This window comes from Alosa sapidissima, chromosome 19 (assembly GCF_018492685.1).
Source record: "Alosa sapidissima isolate fAloSap1 chromosome 19, fAloSap1.pri, whole genome shotgun sequence".
Lineage (NCBI taxonomy): Eukaryota > Metazoa > Chordata > Actinopteri > Clupeiformes > Clupeidae > Alosa > Alosa sapidissima.
In genome coordinates, this window is record NC_055975.1 from 31,065,656 (window position 1) to 31,090,655 (window position 25,000).

Consider the following 25,000-nt stretch of genomic DNA (forward strand, 5'->3'; position numbering starts at 1 on the left):
AGAGCAGAGCAGAGCAGAGCAGAGCCCAGCAGAGCAGACGCACCGCGCAGAGCAGAGCAGAGCAGACGCACCGCGCAGAGCAGAGCAGAGCAGAGCAGAGCAGACGCACCGCGCAGAGCAGAGCCCAGCAGAGCAGAGCAGAGCCCAGCAGAGCAGAGCAGAGCAAAGCCCAGCAGAGCAGAGCAGAGCAGAGCAGAGCAGAGCAGACGCACTGCGCAGAGCAGAGCAGAGCAGACGCACTGCGCAGAGCCGAGCAGAGCAGAGCAGAGCAGACGCACTGCGCAGAGCAGAGCAGAGCAGAGCAGAGCCAAGCAGAGCAGAGCCCAGCAGAGCAGAGCAGAGCAGAGCAGAGCAGACGCACCGCGCAGAGCAGAGCAGAGCAGAGCAGAGCCCAGCAGAGCAGAGCAGACGCACTGCGCAGAGCAGAGCAGAGCAGAGCTGTGCATGCCAGAGAGCGAACAACTGGCAGGAGATGTTTTTAAACAGTCCCGCCAATCAGCTGCTGTCTAGACCAGATGGACTGAACACAGACAGCTCCCCCTTCAGACTGGGGGGAGAGAAAGCGCCCAAACAGATTATATCAAAGGTGGAGTGAGCCCACCCAGCACGGCAAAGCCGGGCGTGACACCGCTCCATGTCTCCACAATGATTGTAGACAGCACCTTTTTAACAGCAATCCGGGTTTTGAGGCAGGAACGATTCTTTGCACTCTGGCCGTGTGTGTGTGTGTGTGTGTGTGTGTGATTGCACTCTGACCTCGTGCTCACTCTGACACTCTAAAATGTTGATATTGTTCTCTATTAATCATTTCCTGCCTTGTTTGACTGTATGTTTTGGATCATTTTTGGTTTAATGGTCAAATGCCGCCTATGGGGCAGGTCTCTTGGCACACTGCCTGATCTTTTCCTCCAGAATCTTAATGTAGCCCCTTGTTTTAGTGTTACCATTTACTTTGAGAATTACTTTGACAATTTTGTTCTTAACTGTGCATGTGTGTTTATGTATGAATATGTGTATATTTGTGTGTGCGTGCGTGTGTGCGTGTGTTTGTGTGTGCGTGTGTTTGTGCGTGCGTGTGTTTGTGCGTGCGTGCGTGTGTGTAGGGTGCTGTACACTCCTGGCCACACAGATGACCACATGGTGCTGCTGCTTGACCAGGAGGGGGCGCTGTTCTCAGGAGACTGCATCCTGGGGGAGGGGACTGCAGTGTTTGAGGATCTCCATGACTACATGCGGTCACTACACACACTACTGGACACCAACGCTGACCACATCTACCCAGGTACTCACACACACACACACCACACCACACCACACATACACACACACACACACCACACATACACACACACACACACCACACATACACACACACACACACCACACATACACACACACACACCACACATACACACACACACCACACATACACACACACCACACATACACACACACACACACACCACACATACACACACACACAAAGCGCTTTCAGACATACATGTAAGACCGGAGGTTCTGCGGATGTTAAACGGTGGGGCCGTATATCTGAACGACATAACCGGTCATATGGAAGTCCGAATTCACCCGGTGTTTATACTACTCCCCCCCTAGTATTTCCTCCGGACATTATGTAAATGTGCTGTGTCTGAACGAGAAGTAGAACATGCGGTTAAAATTCACACCTAGTGAGAGGGCGTGTTGGTGACGTTTCTTTCGTGCGTCCATGTGGTTAGATCTGAGTTAAATGCCAGTGTTATGATGGAGTGGCATTGTGCTGTCCAGAAAATCTCCGCCCTGGAAAGATGCAGACATCACGGAGCTACTGTCCATGAGGGCAGACAGCATTTTGATAGAACACATGAAGGGAACGTTAGAGACACGTTGCCTACAACTGCATGGCAAGGACAAACGAATTCAGAAGACTGAATCATCATAAGCAGAAGGCGCAGAAAAAAAGGCAGTAGCCTACAGCGACGTCGTTGACGACAATAACAGGAGTATTTAATAAATTGTTAGCCAACACGGTTTTCTGTTCATTGATAGCCTTCATGACCTCACTGCTGAGCTCGCTGATATTTGTTGAGCATAAATATGCCTAGAGAAAATGAAAACGAAGAAAACCCAACTTTGTTCCAAATGCGACACATGGGGAGAGGATGCTTTGATGCTTTGGATGAACAACTTCACTGTTATTAATGTTAGTATTTTGTTTGTTGCTTAAAAACGTTGTATGATCTTGAAGTATTGAGTTAGCCTACTGAATTGGCTGGTAGCCTACCATAAAGTTTGTGCATGCTCTCTCTCTCCAACGCAAACCAGATTTGGGGTTCTATAGCTAATTCTGGTACATAACATTGAAAACAGATAAATGTGTTTATTTGAAGCACACATACAAATACTGTAGGCTAGGTCAATTTCAAGTGCGCACTTACGTGACTAGCCTACTTCAAGTATTAGCCTACGCACAATAGATTTCTCTTCTTTAGCCTACATAATGCATAGGCTACACTTTGTAAACAAACAGCAGCTGTGACAGACAGCAGCCGCATATATTCTGCGTCATATCTCGCATCTTGTGAACTCTACAAGCCCCCACCCCTCACTCGACAACCACACGGAGATTCTGTCATGTGTGTGTATGTCGTTCACACATACGTCCGTATAAGGTCAGTATTAGGTCCGCAGGTTAGCATCATATCTGAATCATCCGAAGGGTAGGACCTCCGTTTGGCAAACCTCCTCATATACTCCGGAGGTTATATCTGAAAGCGCTTACACACACACCACGCACACACATACACACGCACGCACACACACACACACACACACACACACACACACACAAATATCTGTGGGCCAAATAACTTTGCATTCATTCATAGTTTTGATGCCTTCAGTGAGAATCTACAATGTAAACAGTCATGAAAATAAAGAAAACACATTGAAATGAGAAGGTGTCAATTTTTGGCCTGTACTGTATGTCAACCATCACGATGGACAATGATATCGTCTATCGGCACAACCCTAACACACACACACACACACACACACACACATATAAACACACACACACACATATGTGACCAGGCATGGCAAAACCAGGCTCAAGTCGCAGAGACGCAATCGCGAAAAACGACTTTGAAGGGTTTTTTTTTTTTTCAAAATTAGTTATTTTCGTTTTTTTGCAGAATGTGCAAGTTGAAGTCCTAAAGAAGCAATTCCGTGTTTCAGATAACAGCATTGGTTGCTTTAAAAGTGTATATTTTGTCTTTGAAAATGGTTAAGTTTCAGGAAGTAAACCAGCGTTTGAATTGGGCGTGACTATTAGTGCTCTTTTGTTTTGTCGGCCAATCAGCTGTATGCTAGAAGTAACCTCATGGCTACTTACTGAACCAGCATGCTGTTTGTTTACAATTGGAATGGAGATGGACAAAGCACAGCGGATTGCAGATGACCTGAATCTGATGATGAAGGCGACTTCATTACATTGGAGAACATCCCTAATCTAGAGCTGACCTTAGCCGAAGATAATTTCAACGAGGAAGAATCTCTCGGTCTGGCAGCAGAGAAACTAGATTGTAAGATATCAGATGCTATTTCCACAGTTACATTTGACGGGGATAAAGTTTGTGTTAAACTTTATCCATTGCTACTAGCTAACGTAGGCCTACTGTCGTTATCTATTGGCACCATAGGCTACTAGCCAAAACCCATTACAGATAGTTTCGGTGGGCAATTAATTTGAATAATGCGAGAATGTCTTGTTTTGACTGATGGCAGGGTGCCTTATCGTGTGTGCATTCAAATTAACAGGGTTTGCAAATGTGATCTCATGTTTGTTTAGTTCGCGTTTTAGACTATTTTATCCATTGCTAAACCTGCTAAATCCATTGCCAACTTGGTGCCTTGCACTGGGTGTTCATTCAAAATAACATGGTTTGCAAACATGATCTCATGTTTGTTTTAGACTACTTTATCCATTGCTACTAGCTGGTTCTGTAACCCATTACAGATAGTTTCGATGGGTCATTAGCACTGCAGGCTGACAAATCAGTGACCGTGACAGGGGGGAGAATTGATCTTAATGTCATGTAAATGAGGACTATTGTGTTCCCCTCCCATGGATTGAGGAAGAAAGTAGTCAAATTGAAAAGCCTGATTTCTCAGCTTGTAGCTTTGATATGTGTATACTTTAAAATGGCTACAACTTATTCAAATATTATCAGATCTCCATGAGTGAGACATCATTGGATAGCTTTGAAACTACACTTTCAGAATAACTCAAAATAACTCAATAACTCAAAATGTCTCTGGGGAGACATGTGCCTGGTTTTGCCATGCCTGGTCACATATATAAACACACACACACACACACACACACACACACACACACACATATAAACACACACATATAAACATATAAACACACACACACACACACACACACAGATATATAAACACACACACACACACACACCTGCATGGCTAAGCGTGGTCACTACACATACTACTGGACACCAAAGTTGTGTGTGTGTGTGTGTGTGTGTGTGTGTGTGCAGGCCATGGGCCAGTGGTGGTGAACGCTGCCTCTAAGATCAGAGAGTACATCACTGTGTGTGTGTGTGTGTGTGCAGGCCATGGGCCAGTGGTGGTGAACGCTGCCTCTAAGATCAGAGAGTACATCACTGTGTAGTGTGTGTGTGTGCAGGCCATGGGCCAGTGGTGGTGAACGCTGCCTCTAAGATCAGAGAGTACATCACTGTGTGTGTGTGTGTGTGTGTGTGTGTGTGTGTGTGCAGGCCATGGGCCAGTGGTGGTGAACGCTGCCTCTAAGATCAGAGAGTACATCACTGTGTGTGTGTGTGTGTGTGTGTGTGTGTGTGCAGGCCATGGGCCAGTGGTGGTGAATGCTGCCTCTAAGATCAGAGAGTACATCACTGTGTGTGTGTGTGTGTGTGTGTGTGTGTGTGTGTGTGTGTGTGTGTGTGTGTGTGTGCAGGCCATGGGCCAGTGGTGGTGAACGCTGCCTCTAAGATCAGAGAGTACATCACTATGTGTGTGTGTGTGTGTGTGTGTGTGCAGGCCATGGGCCAGTGGTGGTGAACGCTGCCTCTAAGATCAGAGAGTACATCACTATGTGTGTGTGTGTGTGTGTGTGTGTGCAGGCCATGGGCCAGTGGTGGTGAACGCTGCCTCTAAGATCAGAGAGTACATCACTCACAGAGATCTGCGGGAACAGCAGATACTACGAGTTCTTCAGGAGAAGCCCACACACACACACACCGCCGCCGAGTTGGTCAAGATCGTCTACAAGGTGAACACACACACACACACACACCGCCGCCGAGCTGGTCAAGATCGTCTACAAGGTGAACACACACACACACACACACACACACACACCGCCGCCGAGTTGGTCAAGATCGTCTACAAGGTGAACACACACACACACACACACACACACACCGCCGCTGAGATGGTCAAGATCGTCTACAAGGTGAACACACACACACACACACACCGCCGCCGAGCTGGTCAAGATCGTCTACAAGGTGAACACACACACACACACCGCCGCCGAGCTGGTCAAGATCGTCTACAAGGTGAACACACACACACACACAGACACACACACACCGCCGCCCAACTGGTCAAGATCGTCTACAAGGTGAAAACACACACACACAGCCGCCGAGCTGGTCAAGATTGTCTAAAAGGTGAAAACATACACACACACACTGCTGCCGAACTGGTCAAGATCGCCTACAAGGTGAAACACACACACACACACACACACCACTCAACGTTGAAGTGTTCAAGATCAGCCACAAGTGTGTGTGTTTGAGTTTGTTTCATCATGTTGGTGTGTGTGAGTCTATATCTTTGTGTGTTGTGAGTAAGAACATGCTTTCTGTGTTGAGCTGTGTGTTGGGATGGTGTGTTCATGTGTGAATATATTCTCTGGGTGTGTGCGTGTGCGTGCGCATGTGCATGTGTGCGTGCGTGCGTGCGTGCGTGCGTGCGTGTGTGTGGGTGTGTGTGCGTGTGTGTGTGTGCGTGTGTGTGTGTAGGACACACCGGAGCACCTTCACAGGGCAGCAGAGGTCAATCTGACTCACCATCTGAAGAAGCTTCAGAAGGAAGGACACATCACTGCAGGTACACACACACACACACACACACAAACACATATACACACACTTACACACACACACACTTACACACACATCACTGCAGGTACACACACACACACACACACACACACACACACATACACATCACTGCAGATACACATACACACTAGGGGTGGAACGGTACATGAATTCGTATTGGACCGAAACGGTACAGGCGTCACGGTTTGGTGCATGAGTTTACAATACACGGTATAAAAATACATAAAACTTGTGTGCGAATGAATTAATGTAATGCGGAGTTACTGTTAAATATGAGAGTTACGAGAGTTCTTTAGCGACACCTGTAGCCCCGCCTTAGCTCTGAATCTCTATGTTATTTTTTTTGTCAGGTCGACGGTCGAGTCAGTCAGAGATAGCATCACTAAGCGAGTGGTGGCGACCCACAAGAGTTAGAGGACCCGCTGGTCTCTTTAAGATCGCAAGTTTGAGAACTTCAGTTACAGTAGTACAGGCGAAAGTGGTGGATAAGATGAAACTGTGTGTCGGTGTTGTTCTGCAGTTGTTGGGTATGTGAGTGGAAATACATCGAACATGCTACACATATCCGACGCCATCACCCAGATGTACCAATCACTGGAACGAGACAAAAAAAAAACTTCCCCTACAGCGCTTCACCAACCTTTAGATACACATACAAATAGGGCCAAAAGTTTAACCTTCAAATATTTTGTAATGACAGAAAGTGAAAGCGTATGTAACTTGTAACTTCTCACATGAAGAGCTGGCAGTGTTAAGTGCATAGCAATAGACCGTAAAGTGTCAACGCTAACCAGGCTAATAAACAAACCATGCTACGGTGAGTTAACGTCGAAGGGTAAAGTCACGTGACTTCTAGTTGTAGTCTGTTTATTGAATGAAAGGAGCAATTTTGTTTTTTTAAAGAAGGCAAAATAGTGTGATATTGTCACAGTTAGTAGATTATTACTGTACACACGCTGAAAAATATTGAGGCAAATTGTAGACCTTTCCATATACAACCAAACATGGATGTTGAAGGTCTTGCCTAAGTGTTTTTTTTTTAAATATCATTCTTCTATATAATTTGCACTTTCAGAAATAAGAGATGCTGTATGCCTTACACTTACACACACACACACACACACACACACACACACACACTCACTCATCACTACTGGTACACACACACACACTCACACACATCACTGCAGGTTCACACACACACAAACACACAGAATTGTTTTCTGAAACTGCAAAATATCAACAGGGAACGTTTGTGCCGGAGCATGACTCCGCTTTTCGCTGAACTGCCCCCGTGGGCGCAATCAAATTCTCTAATTTACGGACGTGTGCCTGTGGAGGGAAAATTCCAATATGCGAATATGCAAAATGCAAAATAGGAAAGACAAAAGCGCCAGTATACAAAGTCAATTGCGCTGGAGTGCAAGATAGAGCCCTTTATGAGGTAGCCTATTGTAGGGCTTTTCATTTCAAACAGGCTATCATGAGTTTTTGTTTGTTTGTTCATTTTTTTAGTCTTGCTCGTTCAGAGAAGAAAGTTCATTGTAACGTGTTATTATTAGGATGCAGCCTACTTGATGTGAAAGATAGGCCAATAAACGTGTTGTTATTAAGATGCAGCCTACTTGATGTGAAAGATGCAGCCTACTTGATGTGAAAGATAGGCCAATAAACGTGTTGTTATTAAGATGCAGCCTACTTGATGTGAAAGACTTTGCTATGTTCCCTCCATCCTTTCGTTGTTTTCAAAAAACGTTTTATATCCATGATGGCCTTGAATTCTTGAATTCGCTTAAATAAGCTTATTATGTGCTGTTAACCAGCAACCACAGACAGTAAAAGAAAGCAGCAAGTAGCCTTGGCTACAATTTCTGTAGTTGCTGCATCCATTCATTGTTATTCTCTCTCCTGCTCAAACAAAAGTTGTGCGTGCATTAAGTTGATGATAACGTGTTTACAAACTCTACATAAAATAAATATTGTAAATAGCCTACTGTCATGCAGTTAATGGGATACCAGTGTTTCCTCTACGTTTATTTCAGCATGGCGGCCCTCCATGGATTAATTAATACCGCCACGGTATCAGAATCAGGGCAGACACACATTTGCTTTTTAAATAATCCTGCGACGTATCCTCCCCTGCTGGCTGCCGCTCACATTGCAATTTAACAATAAGTAGCCTAAACTAGTCAGAGGTTATTATGGCCCGTCCAGTTTCAGTTCACATATTATATATTGTATTGATGTAGCCTATTTAAAGCATTAACTTTATTCTCAGTGTTTCCTCTTCATTTAGCAGTGCCACTGCTTCAAAATTAGGGGAGACGCAAAATATTGTCCGGAAGCATAGTAGGCTAAATGCCCTCCGCTGGCTGCTGAAAATTGCAGTTTATGAATAAACAGCAATGCAAATCCGAGGTACCTGTCTAGTTTTATTCCATAAATATATTGTTTTTATAGACGTTAGTGGCATGCGCTATCAAGAGCTTCCATGTGCTACGCATGTTTGTCAACATTGCAAAATCTAGAATTTTCGCACAACTTGGTGGAAAGGTGCAGCACAGGCCAAGGAAAACCCATTAATTTCTGAAGCTGATTGTATGCTCAGACCCCAGGTACGCCATGCACTAGACCCGTTACAGTTTGCATACCAGGAGAAAGTGGGTGTGGACGATGCCATCACTTATCTTTTACACAGGACACATTCTCACCTAGACAAGGGGAAAAGTGCTGTGAGACTCATGTTCTTTGATTTCTCAAGTGCTTTTAACATCATCCAACCCCTCAGACTGGGAGACAAGCTCTTGCAGATGGGTGTGGACGCTCACCTGGTAACCTGGATTACAGATTACCTGACCGAGCGACCACAGTGTCACACTGAAGAACTGTCTCTCTGACACTGTGATCAGCAGCACCGGAGCGCCACAGGGAACTGTGCTCTCTCCAGTCCTGTTCACCCTGTACACATCTGACTTCTGCTACAACACCGAGTCATGCCACATGCAGAAGTTTTCTGATGATACTGCAATTGTGGGGTGTATCAGGGACAAGCAAGAGGAGGAGTACAGGAGCCTGGTGGAAGACTTTGTGCATTGGTGCAAACTCAATCATCTCCAACTCAAAACTTCAAAGACCAAGGAGATGGTGGTGGATTTCCGCATGTTTGCCGCCACTGTTAAAAAAAAAATCTAGCGGAAACACTGGATACTGTGCAGAGTTGGAAAGTTAGGTCAACTGTTTCTCGTTGTTGAGTTGCCTGATGGTAAGGTACAGCCGTAGCTTACACCTGCAGGAGTGCTTGCTTGGGCGCCTGTGTTGCGCAATGCACTTTGCTCCTCTCATCTATAAGACGCAGTTCCCATTTCTCCAAACCATACATAATTACAAGGACAAATATTGCTACACGAGGGAAATCAGTGTGGTGTCCGATATGAAAAAACAGGTATAAATCTAGCGAACACATTTCCACGAATCATGTGTTGATGACATAAATTAGGAAATATTAGAGGACTTAATGAGATGTGATGTTGAACTGCATGCCGATGCTATTTAACCCAAATGCCCCAGCAGCAGCACGGGAGAGGAGAGCTTATCTGACAGATCTGCATTGTCTATAGTGAGGTAATATTAGATTACATTGCAAAAATATCACCATGCATTCATAACCTCGTGATTCAGTGAGAGTGATCCCAAAACATCGGAAAGTGACATTTCTGTATTACATTTTGTCAAGAGGAAAAATCAATTGTTTTACAATTGATTTACAAAAACAAAACTGTTCCCAAATGACTAGTGTGAACCGTTCCTGGCTGCGCCTGGCAAATCCGCCTCATAATAGCAATCCGCTATGGAACAAGCGTGCCTGTTCTTAAAGGGAATGTGAGATGACGCTCTGATTGGTTTATTGCACGTTAACCACGCTACAATAATGTAGCTACTACAGACCACCCCATTTTAGATTTGCGTCGGGCGCAACAGTCATAATCCCGCTGGTAAAATAGAAACAGCGCCCAAGATCCGCCCACAAAGCGATTTGCTAAAGTGCAAGATCGAGCCCTTAGGCTACGTGGTTATAAGTCATTCTCACCAGTGCTCCTAAATATTTGTTTCACTCGCACGCCATAATGTTTAGAGAGTGAAATGGATGCACTGTAGAGTCCGGAGATAAGCATCATCTGATCGGCCTTTAGAGAGTGCTCCGATCGGAGTTAAGCATCATCTGATCGGCCTTTAGAGAGTGCTCCGATCGGAGTTAAGCATCATCTGATCGGCCTTTAGAGAGTGCTCCGATCGGAGTTAAGCATCATCTGATCGGCCTTTAGAGAGTGCTCCGATCGGAGATAAGCATCATCTGATCGGCCTTTAGAGAGTGCTCCGATCGGAGTTAAGCATCATCTGATCGGCCTTAAGAGAGTGCTCCGATCGGAGTTAAGCATCATCTGATCGGCCTTTAGAGAGTACATGTGTGAGTGTGTGTGTGTTAGGGATGCTCCAATCAAACTATTTTGAGTGAATATCGGCTGACACACACACACAGACACACGCATGCACACACTCATACATCAATGTAGATACAAACACACATTCTCTGTGCTCACACACACTTCCTCTCTCATAACTTCTCTCTCTCACCACCCCTCTCTCTTTCCTTCTCTCTCTCTCTCCCTCTCTCTTTCTCTCCCTCTTCTCTCTCTCTCTCCCTCCCACTTCTCTCTCTCTCCCCCTCTCTCTCTCTCTCTCTCTCTCTCTCTCTCTCCAGTTGAGTGCAGGTGGAAGAGTAATCTCTGATCTAAGGGCGCTGGATGCTGGACAGATGAAAAGACAGAACGATGTGCACATGTGGGCAAAGGAATGAACAGATGAATGAACACATGAATGAGTAAACATGAAACATGCATGAGTAAACATGAATGAACACATTAATGAACAAACATGAATGAGTAAACATGAATGAACACATTAATGAGGAAACATGAATGAGTAAACATGAATAAACACATGAATGAACAAACATGAATGAGTAAACATGAATGAACACATTAATGAGTAAACATGTGCACAAAGGAATGAACATGAGAGCATTAACTGACATCATCTTAATCTATTAAACCTATATTTGATATATGTTGACTGTTAATAAATGTATTGATTTAAAATGGTGATGGACTTTGTCCCATTTTGTTGTTAGACTCCAACAGCTCTTTCGGTTACTATTAAGCTACATTAGGCTCCAACTGTTCCTATTAAGCTACATTAGGCTCCAACAGCTCTTTCTGTTCCTATTAAGCTACATTAGGCTCCAACAGCTCTTTCTGTTACTATTAAGCTACATTAGGCTCCAACTGTTCCTATTAAGCTACATTAGGCTCCAACAGCTCTTTCTGTTCCTATTAAGCTACATTAGGCTCCAACAGCTCTTTCTGTTACTATTAAGCTACATTAGGCTCCAACACCTCTGTTCCTATTAAGCTACATTAGGCTCCAACTGTTACTATTGAGCTACATTAGGCTCCAACAGCTCTGTTCCTATTAAGCTACATTAGGCTCCAACTGTTCCTATTGAGCTACATTAGGCTCCAACTGTTCCTATTAAGCTACATTAGGCTCCAACAGCTCTGTTCCTATTAAGCTACATTAGGCTCCAACTGTTCCTATTGAGCTACATTAGGCTCCAACAGCTCTTTCTGTTACTATTAAGCTACATTAGGCTCCAACAGCTCTGTTAATTTTTTGGCAGTTAATTTGATCTTTTGAAGGTAGTCAGTTTCCTTGTGTAATTTTTTGGGGGATTATAAAAATTATATATTTTTGGAAACCTTACAGGATGAAGAATCAGAAAATCTTTAATTCCAAATTTTCCAGGGTCAATATGGCAGCCATCTTGGATTTTCAAAATGGGGACCTTTAAATGCTAATTTCTCAATCTCACAACCTTTAAATGCTAATTTCTCAATCTCACATCTCCAAAATTACCTAGGATTGAATTTCCAGCAGTCAAATTGTCATGTTGAGTGGCAAGAAATCCAATGGTGCTGATGTCAAATAGATGTAGATCAGTGTTTCTCAAACTTTTTCAGACCAAGGACCACTTAATCAATAAAAAAAAGCCTCACGGACCACCTTCAATAGTAAATTACACAATAGGCCTCACTGAACCACTTTTATTGTATTTGCACCTTGCTTATTGTGTCAGAGAATTCATATGATTTAAACTGGCATGGCTTATGTAACGGATGCCAGCTAGCTTAGCTGTGCTTGTGGAACGTTGGTAAACCTCACTCCCCAACGCCTCAAGAGTGCTGCTGGCATGCGAGCCAGTAGCCTGGGCTATTGGTTCAATTGTTAGCGCGCTCACCTCCCGATCCGAGGTGCTGCTGTTCGCGGGTTCGAGTCCGGGCGTGTGCAGGGCTGAATCGCGCAGGTTCAACACAACGCAGGTTACACTTACATAGGCAGTGTTACAGAAATGTTTGGATTTACATGCAAGTTGGTTCAATATTGCAAATAACTCCTCTATATTATATTTTACCATGTCTACTCACGGACCACTTGGGCTAGCTTGCGGACCACCAGTGGTCCCCGGACCACACTTTGAGAAACACTGATGTAGATGATCATTGACCCATGTTTGGATTGTTGTTTTAGCTTTTACTGCCAAATAACTTCCTCAATGTTTTTTTGGTGGTGTGGTGTGGTTAGGGGGAAATTAAGATGTGGATGTTGAAATGTAGCCCCCCCCCCCCACACACACACACAAACACAGGTGCACCCACTCCCTCACCATGCCCTCCACACACACACACACACACAAACACAGGTGCACCCACTCCCTCACCATGCCCTCCACACACACGCCATACTCCTTTCCCCCCCACACATGTACACCCCACTCCACACACACCTCATTACCCCCCCCCCCCCCCCCCCTCACACACACACCCTATTATTACACCCCCCCCCCCCTCCCCACACACACACACAATCATTACCCCTCCCCAACACACACATACATCAGTACATCAGTACACTATACACCCCCTCCCCACACACACATACATCAGTACACCATACAACCCCCCCCCCCCACACACACACACACACACTCATGAGAACACATGCACACAGAAGCACACACACTAGAAAATTCCATGGCTTCCTGTTCTGGTATCGTCACATCAGTCCGACCTTGCAATGCTGTGCAGATCTGGCTAAATATTTCGCCACAACCATGCCTTCGGTTTAGCCCGATTCGATCGAATGTGCCCGCTGATCTGACGATACCATACCAGGAAGCCGTGGAATGCACATCATTAAACCGGAAACCGGAAATGCATTTTTTTCCTTTTCAACTCGTTTAGCAGCTGCCTGTGTGCGCGGAGTGAATCGCAGGTCCGCATCTTCTGTCGCGTTAGCATGCGCCCTCGACTAGCAGTTAGCCGGCTCCCTACAAGTAAACAAGGATGCGTCCCTCCTCCCCAATAACAAGGACCTTTCGGTGGCACGGTGCTTTTCTCTGTCTGCTACCGGTGTGGTTGCTGGGAAATCAAAAATGACCAGTCCAACAATATTGAAAATACATCCGCTGTCAACTCAGTTGAAAATGATGCTATTTTGACGCGTAAGCGCACTGTTTTATTTTTTTAATTATTATTAGGCGCTAGCTAGCTAGCGACATGGCTAGCCGCTTTGCTGCAGTGATGGTGTTTTTAATGTTTTAAGTGAAGCTCGTGTAGTGGAAGTTATTCATAAATATGTCAACCTTTTGTTGAAAATACGCAGTATTTATTTTTTTCTTTTTGATGACCGTACCGAATGTGTCAATTTTTACACGAGTAAATCTGAGTTTGTCTTTGTATTTTTAATGCCATCCTAATCCGTTATTTGCAATAACGTTAGCTAGATAATCTCTCTGTCCCGTTAGCCGTTTTAGCTGCCACTGTTGTCCGGGCACTGGTAGTTTTGTTACCAGGCAGACGGAGCCGTTTCCGAGTCAAATAACAGTAGACTTTGCGGAGGACACCAACCGACTGTCCGAGCAGGTGTCTCTTCGACCCCCACTGCGCAGTCCGCCAGTTGCCTCTTGTGTTCTGACCCTTACGCTGCGATGTTTTGATAGAGGACAGCTCGGGACCAGCGGCACCGTACAGTTGGAGCGGGTGGATGTTTGAGTTAGGAGATGCCGCAGCGGCCGCGAGGACCCCTGAAATCAGCTGTGACCACGCGGTGAGCGAGATAAAGAGACGCTTCTCTCGAGAGGGAGATAAAGACAGTCAGGCCTCGCTCGCTCGTGCTGCTCAGGGACTGCTGCATTGTTGCCGCGTGGTGTTAATTCTCTGGCGACATCACCGAGAAAACGAGCTGTCAAGCAAAGAGTGGTTTCTTTTCTACCCCCTTCACTGACACCCAACTCTGTCCCGGTTGTCATGGAACCGTGTGCGCGTGGCGGCGGCGGCGGCAGCACGTTGCAGCAGCTGCGCGAGGATGCGGCACTCGCGCTCGCTCTCACTCACACGCACACCACCCTGAAGTCCAAGAGTCTCCCGGCCCTGAACGAGAGCGGCAGCGCCCAGCGCGCCGACCCACCGAGCTCCGATACGACCGCTCCGGCTCCCGCGCCCGCGCCAGAGACCTCCCCCTCAGACTGCAGCCTGGTGGGCCTGAGCGGCTCACCCACACACCCCCCCGCCGCCACCAGCGCGCACACACACACACACACACACACACACACTCAGTCCCTCAGCAGCGCGTGGTGGGGAGCGTTGGCGGAGCGCCGGCGCCGGATGTGGCACACTTTCGCCTCGGACGCGCGCTGCTTCCTGGTGTGCATGAGCTACCTGACGCTGGTCCAGTCTCTGCTGGTGTCGGGCTACCTGAGCAGCGTCGTCACGACGATGGAGCGCCGCTTCCGGCTGCGCAGCGCGGAGTCCGGCCTGCTGGTCAGCTGCTTCGACTGCGGCAGCCTGCTGGTCGTCGTCTTCATCAGCTACTTCGGGGGGCGTGGCCACAGGCCGCGCTGGCTGGCGGCGGGGGCGGTCCTCATCGCGCTGGGCGCCGCCCTCTTCACCCTGCCGCACTTCCTGGCGCCGGCCTATCAGCTGGAGGAGCAGGGCAACAGCTCCGCCCTGGGGGAGGGGCTCTGCGAGGCGGCCGGGTCCGACACACACTCCGTCACACACACACACACGGCTCTGCAGTCCGCCGAGGCTAACGGCAGCAGCGGCGGCGTTGTGGGCGTGGCCAGGGGAGCTAGGGCGCAGGTGTGCCGGCGGGATTGGGAGGGGCGGGAGCACAAGCTCTACGTGACGCTATTCGTCGTTGCTCAGCTGCTGGTGGGCATGGGGTCCACCCCCATCTACACTCTCGGCCCCACCTACCTGGACGACAACGTCAAGAAGGAGAACGCCTCACTCTACCTGGGTAAGAGAGTGTTTGTGTGTGTGTGTGAGAGAGAATGCCTGAGAGAGAGTGTGTGTGTGTGTGTGTGTGTGAGTGCCTCACTCTACCTGGGTAAGAGAGTGTGTGGTTGTGTTTACATCACTCTACTACGTGTGTGTGTTCATAACATTCTACGTGTGTGTGTAGAATGCCTTGTTCGACCTAGATCTGGTGTGCATCCGAGAATCTGTGTTATAAGAATGGTTGTGTGTAGTATAGTAGTATTGAAGTGTGCCACATTATTTAGAAACCAACGCACAGACCAACACGCACACACCAACGCACACACAAACGCACAGACCAACACACACACACCAACGCATACACCAACGCACTAACCAAAACACACACCGGCGCTGATGCACACACCAACGCACTAATTAACGCATACACCAACACACACAATTAGGATTCAGTTCTATTGTGTTTCTGTGTAGATTAGGATTCCGTTCTATTAAACCCTGGTGTTTGCCAATTAAAATGGTTGGCGCTGATGTGCACTGCAAGTGATGGCATTCTCCTGTCGTGCCAGCATGGCACCACTTAACCTACGCCAGCGGGGCACCCCTTAATTACGCCAGCGTGGCCCTTAATTACGCCAGCGTGGCCCTTAATTACGCCCTTAATTACGCCAGCATGGCCCTTAATTACGCCAGCATGGCCCTTAATTACGCCAGCGTGGCCCTTAATTACGCCAGCGTGGCCCTTAATTACGCCCTTAATTACGCCAGCATGGCCCTTAATTACGCCAGCATGGCACCCCTTAACTTACTGCAGTCTGTTTGGGCCAACTCTGCACACCTGGATTTGGGGCTTTCCTCTTCTTCCTCTCCTCCTCCTCTTCCTCTCCTCCTCCTCTTCCTCCTCCTCTCCTCCTCTCTCTCCTCCTCCTCTTCCTCTCCTCTCCTCCTCTTCCTCCTCTCCTCCTCTTCCTCTCCTCCTCCTCTCTCCTCCTCTTCTCTCTCCTCCTCTTCTCTCTCCTCCTCCTCCTTTCTCTCCTCCTCCTGAACGAGTACTTACATCCTTTCGATTTCTTACAGGTTGGGTCGTTGTTGCCCACAACACACTAGATTTCTGCTGATGAATGACGTCATTGACGCATTTGAAAGGCTTTTTAGAACAAATAAGTGACTGAAAAAATATAATACTCAGCTGTATTTTCTCTGCCCCCTCTTTTGAATGCAGCATTCAAATTTCTAGACAAAAAATTATATCCTGAGAAAAGTGGATTTTGAGGGGTACAGCTCCATAGACCTCCATGCATTCTGCACTCGTGAACGAGCGCCCTCACGTGGAACCACAGAAGGAACTGCAACCAGTTTAGAAACCAGAAGTTTTCCGAGAGTGGCAGTTCTCCCCTTATTATGCCCAAGTGTAATAGTTTAAAAATCAATATGAAGTATTCAAATTACTAAATATGTTTAGCTACTAATAATTATACAGATTATGAAAATACTATACATTATTAACTAAATACACTTTATATAAATTTCAAAATATATGAAGTAGTGTGTGTGGAGAGAGTCAGGCAGAATCTGGGATGGCCACTGGTGTATGATCACACTACAGTATATTCAATAGTACTGATGCCAATGACATCACTGATGACGCCCTCCCCCCAAATTGTGTAAATCCCCCCCTACATGAAGAACCTAAGGGAGGAATGCCCCCCATTTTGAAAAATGAATTTTATGCCCTGGTAAATTAGATGTTTGTTGTAACTGTGTGTGTGTGTGTGAATTAGATGTTTGTTGTAACTGTGTGTGTGTGTGTGTGTGTGTGTGTGTGTGTGTAAATTAGATGTTTGGTGGGTAACACTTGACTTTAGGCTTCTACATTAGAGTGACATGACACTGTCATAACTCTAACCCTAACTTGTCATGATAAAAGCCGAATGACACTTACAGAGGCGAGTGACAGATGCATTATGTCATAAACGTTTATATCTTGTTTATAATGTTTATGACACGTTCATGACAGTGTCATGTCACTCTTATGTAGATAACTTCAAGTAAAGTGTAACCGTTTGGTGTAACTGTGTGTGTGTGTGTAAATTGTGTGTACTGTATTTGTTAATAATGTGTGTGTGCTAACTGTGAGTGTGTGTGTGTGTGCTAACTGTGAGTGTGAGTGTGAGTGTGTGTGTGTGTGTGTGTGTGTGTGTGCTAACTGTGAGTGTGTGAGCTAACTGTGTGAGTGTGTGTGTGGTGCACGTGAGTGTGTGTGCTAACTGTGAGTGTGTGTGTGTGTGGTGCACGTGTGCTAACTGTGTGTGTGTGTGTGTGTTTCAGCTATCATGTATGTGATGGGGGCCCTGGGGCCAGCTGCTGGCTATCTGCTGGGAGGAGTCATGATCGGCTACTATGTCCACCCCTACACACACGTCACCATCGACCAGAACGACCCGCGCTTCATAGGCAACTGGTAACACACACACACACACACACACGTCACCATCGACCAGAACGACCTGCGCTTCATAGGCAACTGTTAACACACACACACACACGTCACCATCGACCAGAACGACCCGCGCTTCATAGGCAACTGGTAACACACACACACACACACACACACACACACACACACACACACACTGGTCACCATCGACCAGAACGACCTGCATTTCATAGGCAACTGGTAACACACACATACACACACACTAGGGGTGTAACGGTTCATGTATTCGTATTGAACCGAAACGGTACGGGCGTCACGGTTCGGTGCATGAATTTACACGGAGAATACACGGTATAAAAATACATAAAACTCGTGTGCGGATTAATTAATGTCATGCGCAATTACTGTTAAGTAGCGAGAGTTACGGGAGTTCTTTAGCGGCACCTAACGCTAATCTGTAGCCTCGCCTTAGCTCTGAAGCTCTGATTGGCGCCTATGTTTTTTTTGTCAGGTCGTCGGTCGAGTCCGTCAGTCATTAGCAGCACTAAGGTTAGACCCACAAGAGTTAGAGGATCCGCTGGTCTCTTTAAGATCGCAAGTTTGAGAACTTCAGTTACAGTAACGTTAGTACAGGCGAGAGAGTGGTGGATAAGATGAAACTGTGTGTCGGCGTTGTTCAGCAGTTGTTGGGTATGTGAGTGGAAAAAATGCTACACATATTCGAAGCCATCACCCAGATGATGTAGGCTACCAATCACTGTAACGAGGGGAAAAAACTTCCCCCTGCGCTTCAGCAGCCTTTGGATACACATACAAATAGGGCCAAAACCTATGGCTTAAATTAAATGATTTCTTAATGACAGAAAGCTATGTAAATCGCGTGGTAATTACCTTTATGTTGGGGTAACTTGTAACTTCTCACATGAGGAGCTGGTAGTGTTAAGTGCATAGACAGCAAAATAAAGTGACAACGCTAACCAGGCTAATAAACAAACCATGCTACGGTGAGTTAACGTCAAAAGGCAAAGTCACGTAACTTCTATTTGTAGTGTGTTTATGAAATGAAAGGAGCAATTTCGTTTTTTGAAAAAAGGCAAAATAGTGTGATATTTTCAGTTAGTAGGCTAGATTATTACTTTACACACAATAAAAAAAATATTGAGGCAAATTGTAGACCCTTCCATATACAACTAAACACAGATGTTGAAGGTCTTGCTTAAGTGGATTTTTAAAAATAATTTTTCTATGTAATTTGCACTTTCAGAAATAAGAGATGCTGTAGGCCTATTTTCAGTTTTATAGCTGATTGTCTTATTTTGTTTACAAGTTACAGATGGAGTCTGTACTTATTGTACTGTTTAGCCTACATCTTACACACTTCAGGCTGTTGCAGATAGCTCAGGGAAGAGACTGTATGACAACTAGGTGGTACAGCCTGAGACATGTACAAAAAAAAAATGCTTTCTGCATTTTTGTTTTGCTTTTCCCTCCATTGTACCAAACTCGTACTGAACCGTGATGTCCGAACCGAGGTATGAACCGAACCGTCACTTCTGTGTACCGTTACACCCCTAACACACACACACACACACATACACACACACACACACACTGGTCATATGTAGGTGGTGACACACACTCTCTGTCACACACTGGTCATATGTTGGTGGTCACACACACACACACTGGTCATGTGTTGGTGGTCACACACACACACACTGGTCATATGTTGGTGGTCACACACACACACACACTGGTCATGTGTTGGTCTCCCTTTTCCTGCCCCAGGTGGAGTGGGTTCCTGATGTGTTCGGTTGCCATGGCGCTGGTTATCGTGCCGATGCTGGCCTTCCCTCAGAAGCTGCCCCCCCGCCACAAGCGCCGCCGCAAGAAGCAGGCCCTGCACGCCGCGCACGATGATGATGTCATGAAGGAGAAGAAGCAGGGCCAGCAGACCTCAATGGGCTTCGGCAAGGACCTAAAAGGTGTGTGTGTGTGTGTGTGTGTCTGTCTGTCTGTCTGTCTGTCTGTCTGTTTTATGTGTGTGTGTGTTTGTGTTTGTATATATATGTGTGTGTTTGAGGTCTGTTGTGTGTTGGTGATTTTAATGTTCTCTGCATACTATGTAGGGGTGGAACGATGCACAGATGTCACGCTCGGCTCATAAATGCAGAAGGCAATTCTTTGTATTGTGCATGTCTCAGGCTGTAGGGCCTACTAACTACCTAGTGATAAAATCTCTCCCCTGAGCTAACTGCAACAGCCTGAAGTGTGCAGATGTAAACAGTAAACAAGTACCCCACATCATCTGCAGACTCAATCTGTAACTTATAAACAAAATAAGACAATCAGCTATAAAACTGAAAATAGGCCTACAGCATCTCTTATTTATGAAAGTGCAAATTACATAGAATAATGATTTTTAAAAATCCACTTAGGCAAGACTTTCAACATCCGTGTTTGGTTGTATATGGAAGGGTCTACAGTTTGCCTCAATATTTTTCAGTGTGCATACAGTAATAATCGACTAACTGTGAAAATGTCACACTATTTTGCTTTCTTTAAAAAAAAAAATGAAATTGCTCCTTTCGTTTCATAAACGGATTAGCCTAACTAAACGTCATATGACTTTACTGTTCGCATGGTTTGTTTATTAGCCTAGTTAGCGTTGACACTTGACACTTGACACTTACAGCTTCATGTGAGAGCACAACACAAGTTTCCCTCACATAAAGGTGATCACCACACGGTTTACACCAGCTCTTCATGTGAGAGCACAACACAAGTTACCCTCACATAAAGGTGATCACCACACGGTTTACACCAGCTCTTCATGTGAGAGCACAACACAAGTTGCCCTCACATAAAGGTGATCACCACACGGTTTACACCAGCTCTTCATGTGAGAGCACAACACAAGTTTCCCTCACATAAAGGTGATCACCACACGGTTTACACCAGCTCTTCATGTGAGAGCACAACACAAGTTGCCCTCACATAAAGGTGATCACCACACGGTTTACACCAGCTCTTCATGTGAGAGCACAACACAAGTCACATAAAGGTGATCACCACACGGTTTACACCAGCTCTTCATGTGAGAGCACAACACAAGTCACATAAAGGTGATCACCACACGGTTTACACCAGCTCTTCATGTGAGAGCACAACACAAGTCACATAAAGGTGATCACCACACGGTTTACACCGCTTTCTATCATTACAAAATCATTTTAAGCGTTTTGGCCCTATTTGTATGTGTATCTAAAGGCTGGAGAAGCACTGCAGGGAGACGTTTTTTGTCTCGTTCGAGTGATTGGTAGACCTACATCTGGGTGATGGAGTCGTATGTGCGTTAGCATGTTCAATGCATTTCCACTCACATACAGTACCCAACAACTGATGAAACAATGCCGACACAGTCTTATCCACCACTCTCTCGCCTGTACTACTGTAACTGACTGGGAAACCGAAGTTTTCCCAAACTTGCGATCTTAGAGAGACCTCTCTTGTGGGCCACCACCACTCATCATACCCGTCCTTAGTGCTGCTGCTGACTGACTCACTCATCATACCCGTCCTTAGTGCTGCTGCTGTCTCTGACTCACTCATCATACCCGTCCTTAGTGCTGCTGCTGTCTCTGACTGACTCACTCGACCGTCGACCTGACAAAAAATGGTAACCTACGTAGGCAGCCCTCGGCTACCTATGCGCCAATGAGAGCTACACAGAGCTGAAGCGGGACTACAGATTAGGTGTCCCTAATGAGCTCGCGTATCCAATGAGAGCTTCACAGAGCTAAAGCCGGACTACAGAGTAGGTGTCCCTAATGAACTCTCATATCGAACAGTAGTTCCGCATTGCATTCATTAATTTGTTTTAGTTTTATGTATTTTTATACCGTGTATTCTCTGTGTAAATTCATGCACTGAACCGTGACGCCCGCACTGTTTCGGTTCAATACGAATACATGTACCGTTACACCCCTAATACTGTGTGTGCGTGTGTGTGTGGGCGTGCATGTGCGTGCATGTATGTGCGTGTGTGTGTGCGTGCGTGCGGCGTGTGTGCGTGTGTGTTGCAGAGCTCCCGAGGGCGGCGTTCCGTATCCTGAGCAACGTGACGTTCCTCTTCATGAGCCTGTCCTACACGGCCGAGTGCGCCATCGTCACCGCCTTCATCACCTTCATCCCCAAGTTCATCGAGTCGCAGTTCAGCATCCCCGCATCCAGTGCCAGCATCTACACTGGTACACACACACACACACACACACACTACACACACACACATACACACACACAGAGTTCAGCATCCCCGCATCCAGTGCCAGCATCTACACTGGTACACACACACACACACACACACACACACACACACACACATGCTTGTAGTGCCTCCACTAGCCTGCGCGTCTTTTCTCACACACACACGTTAAACACACACACACCATAAACAGCAAGACGTGATGTGGCCACAGAGCAGCACATAATAATAGGCTAATATCAAGTTGATTTGCTCACTTGCATCTCTCCAGTTTGTGTTGCTAACCTGTGGGATTTAGGTAATTTGGGCCTACTATTGGGTTTAACATCATTTAGAGATAGGCTACGCAACCTTGGCAAACTTTTACATCTGGAGAGAGCTCCTTGCTAACTATCCCACTAGCTCAGGTCTTTTACATCTGGAGAGAGCTCCTTGCTAACTATCCCGCTAGCTCAGGCAAACTTTTACATCTGGAGAGAGCTCCTTGCTAACTATCCCGCTAGCTCAGCACTAGCTAACTATCCCGCTAGCTCAGCACTAGCTCCTTGCTAACTATCCCGCTAGCTCAGCACTAGCTCCTTGCTAACTATCCCACTAACTCAGGTCAAGTCTGTTATTGGTGTAGTGCTCACCAAAATCAGAAATGAACATTGCAAGACACTTAGAGCCAGATGTGTGTACATTTGTGTGTGTGTGTTAGTACATCTAGCCCTTTAGTTCTTCTATGATCCCAGAAAGATTTTCTTCATCTTGTTAGTTTTTTGAACATTTATTTGATCTAATGACAAAACCTAATGAATTGCATCCACATGCACTGTACTAGTTTTCACTTATTTCTTAAAGTGGCAGGCACTCAATTACACACACCACCAATGCACACTCAATTAGACCTACACACCACATTACACACACCACCAATGCACACTCAATTAGACCTACACACCACATTACACACACCACCAATGCACACTCAATTAGACCTACACACCACATTACACACACCACCAATGCACACTCAATTAGACCTACACACCACATTACACACACCACCAATGCACACTCAATTAGACCTACACACCACATTACACACACCACCAATGCACACTCAATTAGACCTACACACCACATTACACACACCACCAATGCACACTCAATTAGACCTACACACCACATTACACACACCACCAATGCACACTCAATTAGACCTACACACCACATTAAAGATATGCCCAAGTGTAATAATTAAAAAATCAATATGAAGTATTCAAATGACCTAAATATTTTTAGCTACTAGTAATTATGCAGATTATAAAATACTATACATTATTTACAAAATATATACACTTATATATGAATTCCAAAATATATGTAATAGAAACATATGACATAAGCCATCATTTTCTGTGTGTGTGTGCGTGTGCGTGCGTGCATGTGTGGTGTGTGTGTGTGTGTGTGGCGTGTGCGTGCGTGCATGTGTGGTGTGTGTGTGTGGCGTGTGCGTGCGTGTGTGTGTGTGTGTGTGTGGCGTGTGCGTGCGTGCATGTGTGGTGTGTGCGTGTGTGCGTGTGCGCGTGCGTGCGTGTGTGTGTGTGTGTTAGGCGTGATCATCGTGCCCAGTGCGGGCGTGGGCATCGTGCTGGGCGGCTACATCATTAAGCGTCTGAAGCTGGGTGAGCGGGAGAGTGCTCAGCTGGCGCTGGTCTGCAGCGGGGTGTCCCTCCTCTGCTTTTCCACCCTGTTCATCACCGGCTGCGACAGCATCAACCTGGGGGGCATCAACATCCCCTACACACAGGGGTGAGCACACACACACACACACACACACACACACACACACACACACACACACACACACACACACACAGCATCAACCTGGGGGGGCATCAACATCCCCTACACACAGGGGTGAGTACACACACACACACACACACACACACAGCATCAACCTGGGGGGGCATCAACATCCCCTACACACAGGGGTGAGCACACACACACACACACACACACACACACACACACACACACACACACACACACACACAGCATCAACCTGGGGGGCATCAACATCCCCTACACACAGGGGTGAGCACACACACACACACACACACACACACACACACAGCATCAACCTGGGGGGCATCAACATCCCCTACACACAGGGGTGAGCACACACACACACACACACACACACACACACACACACACACAGCATCAACCTGGGGGGCATCAACATCCCCTACACACAGGGGTGAGCACACACACACACACACACACACACACACACACACACACACACAGCATCAACCTGGGGGGGCATCAACATCCCCTACACACAGGGGTGAGCACACACACACACACACACACACACACACACACACACACACACAGCATCAACCTGGGGGGGCATCAACATCCCCTACACACAGGGGTGAGCACACACACACACACACACACACACACACACAGCATCAACCTGGGGGGCATCAACATCCCCTACACACAGGGGTGAGCACACACACACACACACACACACACACACACACACACACACACACACAGCATCAACCTGGGGGGCATCAACATCCCCTACACACAGGGGTGAGCACACACACACACACACACACACACACACACACACACACACACACAGCATCAACCTGGGGGGGCATCAACATCCCCTACACACAGGGGTGAGCACACACACACACACACACACACGTACACA

General features: G+C 46.5%; 2 protein-coding genes across 9 annotated transcripts in view; both read left to right on the forward strand.

The window, feature by feature from the left end:
- The window catches only part of lactb2 (lactamase, beta 2), a 15,434-nt gene extending 4,098 nt beyond the window's left edge, over positions 1–11,336 (forward strand). For 2 of the 8 annotated variants that reach the window (XM_042071401.1, XM_042071402.1), the window contains exons 4-7: positions 1,104–1,282; positions 5,169–5,437; positions 6,075–6,162; positions 10,936–11,336. In XM_042071401.1, the coding sequence (XP_041927335.1) occupies positions 1,104–1,282; positions 5,169–5,437; positions 6,075–6,162; positions 10,936–10,964 (565 nt within the window). In that variant the 3' untranslated portion in view covers positions 10,965–11,336. Of the gene's footprint in view, positions 1–1,103; positions 1,283–4,562; positions 4,712–5,168; positions 5,438–5,585; positions 5,607–6,074; positions 6,163–10,935 lie in introns of those variants that run through there. The other 6 variants (XM_042071403.1, XM_042071407.1, XM_042071404.1 and 3 more) reach the window with 5 other exon arrangements.
- A 2,187-nt stretch (positions 11,337–13,523) lies between these two features.
- Positions 13,524–25,000, forward strand: part of LOC121692626 (solute carrier organic anion transporter family member 5A1-like) — a 16,017-nt gene continuing 4,540 nt past the window's right edge. Inside the window, exons 1-5 of the mRNA XM_042071357.1 lie at positions 13,524–15,593; positions 17,903–18,035; positions 19,800–19,996; positions 22,097–22,261; positions 23,874–24,072. Of these exons, the coding sequence (XP_041927291.1) occupies positions 14,600–15,593; positions 17,903–18,035; positions 19,800–19,996; positions 22,097–22,261; positions 23,874–24,072 (1,688 nt within the window). The 5' untranslated portion in view covers positions 13,524–14,599. The remainder of the gene's footprint in view (positions 15,594–17,902; positions 18,036–19,799; positions 19,997–22,096; positions 22,262–23,873; positions 24,073–25,000) is intronic.